A 10,460-nucleotide genomic window follows, 5' to 3' on the forward strand; every position below is an offset into this window, starting at 1 on the left:
ATCTGACTAACAGCACTGATAAAATGATCCATGAGCTGCTGCTGGCCCTGAGTGGATATCCTGGGACAATATTTACCTGGAATAAACGGAATGGATTGCAGGTATTGTATGTACTCCGTCAGTGATGCCTCTAATAACGTTTGTGTGTATACCTGTATTTATAGACAGGATAAACTGCATTATGGCTGTACAGAAGTACCACAATAATGTTTAGCTGACATGCAGTATTTTTATTTTATTAATACATTTATATATACACTATATTTATATATTTTTTAAACCCCCTACTGTGGCCGTGATAGTTACATTCAGTTACCATGATATAACAATACATAAAAGGTATTACCATGACGCATGCCCAAAAACATGGTAATATCACGGTATTCTGAATTACTTAAAAAAAAATACCATGTCCCTGGTACTATGTTGGTGGTATGTCAGTATAATGGGAATCAAGTGTTGCTGATCACAGGTGTCCCAGGACCTTCCGTTCCTCCACCCCAGTGAAAGCAGTGTCCTCAACCGGCTCTGTAAAATGGGCACTGACTATGTGCGCTTCACAGAGTTCATAGAGCAACACACGGGTCATGTCCACCAACAGGTAATCTGAGAGTATTCTACATGCATTGTGTGTGAAGGACATGATCAGATCCAGGCTGAAGTGTGATTTCATCTTCTTGTCTCACAGGAGCATTACTCCAGTCAGCCGAGTCAGACTGGGCTTCATGGCATTTACCTGCGGGCGTTCTGCACCGGGCTCAACTCTATGCTGCAGCCCTATCGACAGGCTTTACTGGACCTTGAAAAAGAGGTTTTACATTTGAAGTCCTTATGGTGCTTTTATGGCCTACTTTTAAGATAATTTTAAATATTTAAAAACTTTACATTTTCCCTACAGTTTCTTGGTGATCCACACCTCTCCATTTCTCATGTAAACTACATGCTGGAACAGGTAAATCAAACTGTTTAGAAGTTTCACCTATACATCCATTCCACTGAATTATGCTGAATTATCTAATTGATCTATTAACACTACTGTTCAAACGTTTTGGACCAGTAATATATATTTTATTATTCAGCAAGAATGCATTAAATTGATCAAAAGTCACAGTAAAGACATTTATAATGTTACATAAGATTTCTTAAAAAAAAAAATACCATGGTTTCCAAAATGCTGTGAAGGAGCACAGCTGTTTTCAACATTGATAATAATAAGAAATGTTTCTTGAGTGCCAAATCAGCATATTAGAATAATTTCTAATCTAGAATGATTTTTTTTTACTTCACTGAAGACTAGAGTGATGACTGCTGAAAATTCAGCTTTGCCATCACAAGAAAATTTTTTTTTTTTTAAATATAAAAAATGTTATTTTAAATTGTAATAATATTTCACAATATTACCTTTTTACTGTATATTTTATCAAATAAGTGCAACCTTGGTAAACACAAGACTTCTTTTAAAAGCATTAAAAAAATCTTACCAACCTCAAACTTTTGAACAGTAGTGTGTGTATATGGTTGGTTGTATATTAATTTAAATTATATCAAATTACACTGCCGTTCAAAAGTTTGGGATAAGTCAGATTTTTAATGCTTTTTAATGGAGTCTCTTGTGCTCATCAAGGCTTTTGATCAAAAATACAGAAAAACAGTAATATTGTGACATTGCAGTTTCTAATATTGGTTTCTTATATTAATATAAGTTAAAATATAGTTTATTTCTGTGACGCAGTGCTGAATTTTCATCAGCTATTACTCCAGTCTTCAGTGTCACATGATCCTTCAGAAATCATTCTAATGTGCTGATTTATTATCAATGTTGAAACTGTTGTGCTGCTTAATATTCGTTTGGAACCTATGATACGTTTTCTCTTCAATTCTTTGATGAATAAAAAGTTAAAAAGAACAGCATTTATTCAAAATAGAAATCTTTTCTAACTATATAAGTCTTTACTATCACTTTTAATCCATTTAACACATCCTTGCTGAATAAAAATATTAATTTCTTTTGAAAAAAGAAAGAAAACATTTACTGACCCCAAACTTTTGAATAGTAGCGTGTATTTTAACACAACATTTCTATTTTGAATAAACACTGTTCTTTTTTAACTTTTTATTTATGAAAGAATCCTGAAAAAAGTATCACAGGTCCCAAAAAAATATTAAGCAGCACAACTGTTTCCAACATTGATTATAAATCAGCATATTAGAATGATTTCTGAAGGATCATGTGACACTGAAGACTTTAGTAATGATGCTTAAAATTCAGCTTTGATCACAACAATAAATTATATTTTAAAGTATTTTAAAATAGAAACCTGTTACTTTAAATTGCAATAATATAGCCTTTATGAGCGTAAGAAACTTATTTGAACATTAAAAATCTTACTGATCCCAAACTTTTAAATGGCAGTGTAAGTTTCAGATTTTCAATATGAACACTAAGTTTTCAACCCCACTGTATATGACTAATGTGCAATTTACTGTGTTGTTTAGTTTCAGCTTCTCTTCCCCTCTGTGATGGTTGTTGTGGAGACCATCAAGTCTCAGAAGGTTGGTAGCTTGACTGGCGCCACTGGTTTCTGATGATTAGAAGAGTGCATGGTTGAAAATAATAACCTTTCTAAAACTTTCTTGTTTCACCAGATTCATGGCTGCCAGATCCTAGAGACTGTGTACAAGCACAGCTGTGGAGGCCTGCCTCCTGTCAGGATGGCCTTAGAGAAGTGAGCTCTCAAAAACCCAACTAAAAACCCCTAATGCACGTGGCGGTGGAACGTAAGACACAGAATTCTATTTTTACTGCTCTAATGGTAGTGTCTGCTTTGCAGGATTCTTGCAGTCTGCCATGGCGTGATGTATAAGCAGCTGGCTGCGTGGATGCTGCACGGGTTGCTGCTGGATCAGAGTGAGGAGTTCTTTGTCAAGCAGGGCCCCAGCGCAGGCGGAGCCACAGCTGCACAGGAGGAAGAGGAGGAGGACCTGGGTATCGGAGGGCTGAGTGGAAAACAGCTCCGTGAGCTGCAGGATTTGGTGAGCTACTAAATATCTGAGGTTCTGTGTTTCAGGGCAGGCTAGGTCATGTGTCTGGAGTGATTTCTTAAGGCCCGTTCACACTAAGAACGATAAAGATAAAGCTATAGTTGTAAAAATCGTTCTCAATATTAAAGAATACCACAGCTATAACGATAAAGGCACAGAGAACCGATATCGTTGGAATCACTTTCAGAACGATTTTTTCCAGCTGACGAACGATAAAAATATTGACACTCAATCAGAATCCATCCTGCTATAATGAGCTCGAGAATTTAAAGCGACAGACGCGTGTGTGTTTAGAATAAACAGATGATATCTTCCGCTGGTGTGGACGCTAAAATAGTTACCTTTATAGTTATCGTCCTTGGTGTGAACGGGGCTTTAGTCTCTTAATGTATGTTTATGTGTGTTTGTGTGTATATGTAAACAAGGAGGTCCAAGGCTCAACAATAAAGATTTTTATTTATTTTAACCTGCCCAGTTGTTTGAATTTTTCACTTGCCCTGTGAATATTTTCAGTGGCTGTAACACAAAGATGGATTTTATCTTGGCAGTGCTTTTTTTAAATAAATAAATGTATTATATGATTTTTTTTCATTAAAAAGAAATCTCAACAAAAAAAACTGTAAATTATACAACCATAATAACTTCATAAATTCATCAACAAACTTTTTCTGGATGTAAAATATTGCTGATTTGTTTAAAGTTCATTAACAAATGCTGAAGTTTTCAAGGCCTAAAAATATATGAAATAAAACCAATTTACACTTTCAGAATGCCTCCAAAAATAAATTGGTCCCTTGCAAAACTTCTTCTATAATGATCAGTTTTTATCTCAGCAATGTAATTTTATATATTTTTTATATATTTTACTTTATATTTATATTATTTTACTTTATATTTAGTTTTCTTTAATAATGTTTGTTTTTTTACAAAAAAAAATAACAGTAAAAATGTACAATAACAAAACAACTATAATTAACAAACTCCACAAATTCATCAACATACTATTTCTGAATGCAAAATAAATACATAAATAAAAAAAGTAAATAAATAAATACACAACTGCCTTTGAATGGCCATCAGTGGAGAAAGATGGTATCTGGCAGCAGAATGGTGTACAGGTGCATCTCAATAAATTAGAATGTTGTGGAAAAGTTCATTTATTTCAGTAATTCAACTCAAATTGTGAAACTCGTGTATTAAATAAATTCAATTTTTCCACGACATTCTAATTTATTGAGATGCACCTGTAGTTACATACCAGAGAATGCTGTCTGCTTGTACATTCATTAAAATTTGGCAGTTTACTGCAGTTACTGACTGAATTATCATGATTGATACATTTTCTAGGTTTAAATTGTCTTCTGTTCATTACTGTTCCTCTGTAGAGACTGATTGAGGAAGAGAACATGCTCGCTCCATCCCTGCAGCAGTTCTCCTTGCGTGTGGAGATGCTTCCCTCATACATACCTGTTCGAGTAGCTGAAAAAATCCTCTTTGTTGGGGAGTCGGTGCAAATGTTTGAAAATCACAACCAGAGCCCATCCCGAGCTGGTGAGTGGAAGAGCGTTGTTCAGGTGTGTTGTGATTGTTTCGTTTGGTAACACTGCCCTCATGTGGTTGCTCAGGGTCTATACTGAAGCACCAGGAGGACATGTTTGCAGCAGAGCTCCACAGACTCAAGCAGCAGCCCCTCTTTAGTCTGGTGGACTTTGAGAATCTTGTGGATGGCATTCGGAGCACAGTTGCTGAGGTTTGTCCTGTAACTAAATTGGTATTCAAAGGTGAATGCCACGAAACATGTCTCAAACATCTCTGGGTCATATTTGAAAAGATGAAGTTTATTTTTAATCAGTTAGGATTTTTGACATTGTAACATTATTTTCATGAACAAGATCCCCCATTGTGTCCCCTATTCATATTACTGTAATGTGAAAAAAAGGAAAAAAGACACTTTGCAATAAAGTCCCATTAGTTAACATTCATATTTATTTATTTACAGTATTTATTAATATTTAACATTAGTTTGTAAAAAATACAACTGTTCACCGTTAGGTCTTGTTAGCTCATATTAATTGAACAATATTAATAGATAAAACGTTTGATTTTAATAATGTATTAAATCGTTCACCCAAAAACCTAACCCTAACCCTCCACTTCCAAACCTGTATGAGTTTCTTTCCTCTGTTGAACACAAAAGAAGATATTTTGAAGAATGTTGGTAACCAAACAGTTCATGGTAGCCATTGACTTCCATAGTATTTTTTCCATACTTCATAATTGATTAAATTAACATTAACATATATTAATAAATGTTTAATTTAAACAAATGGAACCTTATTGAAAAGTGTTACCAAAAATGGTTTAAAATTGAAATTGTTTTGAAATATTGTGTTGTATTATATTGGTAATGAGAATCTAAAAGATGATAAGATCAAAGGCTGGGCTTCCACCATCATGGAAAATGTGCAAATGTCAGGAATAATTAGAATTCTGATTTCACTATTGGAAAGTCCATGGAAATTTATAGTAAAAAAAAAAAAAAGATTGTTTCTTTTGGAAATGTATATACTTTTTTTCAAGCTAAATTATGTGCATGTTTTCATGAGATTCACCCAAACTAACAGCACGACCAGATGTCTAGATGCAATTGTGTTTGTGTCTTTTTTTTTTTCCTGCAGCACTTATGGACTTTGATGGTTGAAGAATCTGATCTTTTGGGGCAGCTGAAGGTAAATAAAGAGCAGTTTGTTAATGACGTGCTTTTGCTGGTGCACTTTTGCTTTCACAATAAATGTTTTGTTGTTGTTTTAGATCATAAAGGACTTCTACTTGTTGGGGAGAGGTGAACTGTACCAGGTCTTCATTGACCTTGCTCAACATATGCTGAAAACCCCACCATCTGCCGTTACTGAACATGGTATTAAGAGACTTTTCTTATAAACCATAAGGTCACCCTCTTCAAATTCTTCTTTCCTCTTCATAATTTCTCTGAATTTGCTTTATTTGTTTCAGATGTCAATGTGGCATTTCAGCAAGCAGCTCATAAAGTGCTGCTAGATGATGACAATCTTTTGCCCCTCCTGCATCTCACCATAGACTACCAAGGGAAAGAAAGCAAAGGTGTTGCATGCTGAATAGCATTTTTATCCTTCACCAACCCTTTCCACATATTAAATACTTCACAGAATTGGATAATTATGCTTGCAGAGGCTTCTGGGAATCGAGAGGGCACCACTCCACCACAGGAGACTTCTCCTCGTGAGGCTCCGCCTACTGGCTGGGCAGCGCTGGGATTGGCTTACAAGGTTCAGTGGCCCCTACATATTCTTTTCACTCCTGCTGTGTTGGAGAAGTAGGTCATTGTTTTATGTTAGCAATTTAATAAACAGTATGAACACCACAGCAGCTTATATGAAGTTAACCCTTTCTTGATTTAGGTATAACGTAGTGTTCCGTTACCTGCTGAGTGTGCGTCGAGTCCAGTCTGAGCTGCAGCACTGCTGGGCCTTGCAGATGCAGCGCAAACATCTCAAATCAAACCAGACGGATGCCGTTAAATGGAGACTCCGCAACCACATGGCCTTCCTAGTGGACAACCTTCAGTATTACCTTCAGGTTACAACTTGAATCATCTGTTTGGCTACCTTTCAATTTGCACACTACACACACTGAATATATTTTAGGTGTTTCCTCCATTGCTCTTCAGGTGGATGTTCTGGAGTCCCAGTTTTCGCAGCTCTTACAACAGATCAATGCCACACGAGACTTTGAGAGCATTTGACTGGCCCATGACCATTTCCTCAGCAATCTCCTTGCACAGTCTTTCATTCTGCTCAAGCCTGTGAGTGTCCATAACAAACCTCTCTTTATATCAGTATACCCAGGCTATTGTAGGAAACTTTTTCCTCGTCGAAGCAGAGACCAGGAGACTCTTGGGTATCTTCAGCAGAGTTCTTTATTGAGAACACGCTGCGTGGCGCTGCAGTCATCAAAAGTCTGACTAAAGCAGTGATACATTGTAGTTTATATACATTTTAAGGGGGCAGTGCTTAGAAATTTGGAACCTAGATTTAACATTTTATAAATTTGTAATCCCACACTATGTTCTGCTTTTGGTTGAATCTTGCTTCTTTCTCAGGTGTTTCACTGTTTGAATGAGATCCTGGACCTCTGTCACAACTTTTGTTCCCTGGTCAGTCAGAATCTCGGGCCTCTGGATGAAAGAGGAGCAGCGCAGCTGGATATTCTTGTGAAGGTAGCTCTGTGTGAATTGATTTCAGACTTATTCCAAATGCAAGATTGTATTTATGGAAGCCCATTTCTGCCTCCTGAGGGGAAAAAAAATTGGTTAATCAAAATGTATACAAAAAAAGTTGATTATGACAAAATTGAGAAAGTCATAATCATGACTAAATTTTGAATTATGAATTCATTGTGGAAGTAAAAACTGAGCTACTAAGTGAAATGTCAATTGACAGTCATAATTATGCTATAAAAAGCCAAAATTATGAGAAGTCAGTTATGACTTTTGAAATTAGGAGATACTAAGTTAAAAAGTCTAAATTATGACATAAAAAGTCAAAATATAGTTTTTGTCATAAATATGATTTACAAAGTATTTTGATATGAAATGGGCTTCCATAAATACAATCTTGGATTTGGAATAATTTTAAAATCAAGCCTTATGTCATAATACAAAATTATAAGGTGTCAAACAAAAAGGTCAGCTTTTTATTTCAGTTTCAACCTTTTTATCTCATGATTTACCAAAGTATGATTTTTTTTTTTTTATGTGTGTGTATTACTTGTCAGGGTTTTAGTCGTCAATCATTCCTGCTCTTCAAGATTCTTTCCAGTGTGCGTAACCACCAGATAAACTCTGACTTGGCACAGCTGCTGTTACGACTCGACTACAACAAATACTACACACAGGCAGGAGGCACGCTGGGAAGGTAGGCATGTGTAATGCTGTGTATTATTAAGCTGATTCATGTAAAAATGTAACTCATGTTGTTTGTTATCCTACAGTTTTGGGGTATAATGCAGCGCCTGAAGATCTGAGGCAAACTTCACACAATGGTGCATTTCAGCTTATTAAAGCATGCCTAATACAATAAGTGTGTTGATTTGTATATTTAAATTATTGTAAGACAGGACTCTTGTCATTGTCACAATTTGTGTCCTGCTTTTTCTGCACTCTTGTCTATCTTAAACCAAGACATTTTAGAGAAGTAAATCTATTCCTTGAACGTGAACACTTAAAATTTGTAAATACCATATGCTTTATGAAATAAAACAGACAAGTGAAACAATCACATTTTTTTTTATTTCATAAAAACTATGTACAGTCAAATGCATGCACTAAAACACAGAGGACATTTAAAAGACATGTGAGAAGACACCAGAGGAATGATGGTTTATGTGGAAGGGTTGTGACAGAATTCAGAGTTGCTGTCATAGCTGAGGCACTTTCCACAGATCAAGCTCTGAATCAGCCACTCCAGAGAGACAACAGGCATGTCCGGGGCCACACGTTTCAGTTCCTCAGATGGACATGCAGATGATGTCACTGCCAGGTCAAACTTCACATTTGGAATGTCTGTGAAAAATTGACATCACATGGTTTTTCTAATCACTTTGTCACCAGTTATTTGTGCTAGCTCTATGTTTTTCCATTGAACTAAGTTTACTATTACCCACCAGAAAGGTCTTCATTTTCTTTATAGTGATGAACTTTTGCTGCATCACCCATGGAAAGCAAAGAGTTCCACAAATCCACACGATCTTCCGATATGAGCACCACCTTCAGAGCTTTGAAAGGGTTACAGCGAGGATGCCTGAGGACAGAGAAAAAAAAAATTTATTCATAAAAGAGAACTCAAGCTTGCAAGACTGTTCAGATAGGCAGTAAAAACAAATGTTCTGTTGTTTGTAGTCTGAATAGCAATCCAAATCAATTCCATATGTAATAATTATAATAATAATAATGCAGTTTTTGTAACAGCCTCATCACACTCAAAATTCTACAGTACAATATAAAAGTAAATATAAGTACTTATGTAAACATAAAACAAGTACAATAACAGCATAAGATTAATATGAATTTTTAATAATTTCATAAAACAGTTGGAGAATTTCTGAAATCAGTTTTTAAATCTTCAGGAAGGTGGTTTATAATTTAATCAATCAGATTTTGGGAAATGCGATTTGATCTGAACAATCAAATTAGATTTCAAGTATTTTTCTCTCAATATTTGAGACATGACCAGTAAAATGAAGTACTGTCTACTAGAGCCCGACCGATGTGTTTTTTTGGGGCCGATACCGATACTGATATTAGGGAGTAAAAAAAAATAAAACTCCATCCCCAGGTGGTAAACCAGAGATGGTAGAGGTACGGTCTCATTTACCACCCTCACCCAGACAGGATAGATCTCTGGGCTTGGCCCGTAAGAGGTCTGCCTCCATCGGTCATACATACTATACAGAGTGCAAGAGCCTCCTCTACTTGCTCACTTTATAGCAATAAATGGCGAGTCTTTGAAGAATGGTGTGAGCAGGGTCATACTGTCCCTTTTCAATGCTCAGTGAGGGATATTTTATGTTTTCTTCAAGATCTTCTAGATAAGGGGAAGGCTTTCTCCACCATTAAGGTGTATCAAGCTATTTCAGCTTGTCATGTAGGTTTTGTCGAGAAATCGGCAGGCCAGCACCCTTTGATAAGTCGTTTTATGAAAGGGGTGTGCCGTAAACGGCTGGTATTTAGACAGATGGTTCCTTTATGGGATTTATCCATTGTCCTAGAAGCACTTTCTCAACACCCTTTTGAGCCATTGGAGGGAGTTGGGCTTAAGTTTATCTCTTTTAAGACGGTGCTGCTCATAGCCTTAGTAACAGCTAAGCGTGCGAGTGACTTACAGGCTTTGTCTGTTAGCCCGTCATGTTTGCAGTTCGCTCCAGGGCTCACTAAGGTTTCCCTTCGTCCTAACCCGGTTTTTGTGCCTAAGGTAGTTGACTCAGCATATAGGTGCCCATCTACTGAACTTGCCGCTTTTCACCCTCTCTTCTTCAGAGGAGCAAAAGTTGAATTCATTAATGGCGCTTTTCCACTGCATGGTACGGCACGGTACGGCTCGGTACGGTTCACTTTTGGGGGTTTTCCACTGGGTGCAGTACCTGGTACTTTTTTTAGTACCACTTCGGTTGGGGTTCCAAGTGAACCGTACCGTTACCAAAACGTGACGTGTAAACTCTGCTGATCACAGATTGGCCGGAGAGAATCGTCACTACCTGCGTCACTGAACAGTGCGACACTGAACTGTTTTGAACGAGCGCACCTTTTTTTTAACAACCAAAAAGTTTTGTTGTCTGTTGCGGAAGTACAGACGTTCCTCTCGTTGATAGCAGAGGAGCGGATC

The 10,460-nt window shown here is 36.7% G+C and overlaps 2 protein-coding genes across 4 annotated transcripts in view; one reads left to right on the forward strand and one right to left on the reverse strand.

Moving 5' to 3' along the window:
* On the forward strand, positions 1 to 8,156 carry LOC107701281 (gamma-tubulin complex component 4-like). Its single transcript, XM_016503268.1, has 18 exons — positions 1 to 101; positions 473 to 601; positions 689 to 811; positions 899 to 952; positions 2,497 to 2,553; positions 2,647 to 2,726; positions 2,832 to 3,033; positions 4,428 to 4,593; positions 4,668 to 4,792; positions 5,721 to 5,771; positions 5,854 to 5,959; positions 6,055 to 6,162; positions 6,250 to 6,394; positions 6,480 to 6,657; positions 6,749 to 6,883; positions 7,181 to 7,297; positions 7,855 to 7,994; positions 8,071 to 8,156. The coding sequence occupies exons 1-15, from the start codon at positions 24 to 26 to the stop codon at positions 6,821 to 6,823; spliced, it is 1,677 nt and encodes a 558-aa protein (XP_016358754.1). The 5' UTR covers positions 1 to 23; the 3' UTR covers positions 6,824 to 6,883; positions 7,181 to 7,297; positions 7,855 to 7,994; positions 8,071 to 8,156.
* Positions 8,157 to 8,357: 201 nt separating this feature from the next.
* LOC107701279 (tumor suppressor p53-binding protein 1) overlaps positions 8,358 to 10,460 on the reverse strand; it is a 29,210-nt gene continuing 27,107 nt past the window's right edge. For all 3 annotated transcript variants that reach the window (XM_016503257.1, XM_016503258.1, XM_016503256.1), the window contains 2 exons: positions 8,743 to 8,879; positions 8,358 to 8,641 (listed from right to left, as the gene is read on the reverse strand). In XM_016503257.1, coding sequence (XP_016358743.1) covers positions 8,460 to 8,641; positions 8,743 to 8,879 — 319 coding nt within the window. In that variant the 3' untranslated portion in view covers positions 8,358 to 8,459. The remainder of the gene's footprint in view (positions 8,642 to 8,742; positions 8,880 to 10,460) is intronic.

This window comes from Sinocyclocheilus anshuiensis, unplaced genomic scaffold (assembly GCF_001515605.1).
Source record: "Sinocyclocheilus anshuiensis isolate Anshui unplaced genomic scaffold, SAMN03320099.WGS_v1.1 scaffold1946, whole genome shotgun sequence".
Classification (NCBI taxonomy): Eukaryota; Metazoa; Chordata; class Actinopteri; order Cypriniformes; family Cyprinidae; genus Sinocyclocheilus; species Sinocyclocheilus anshuiensis.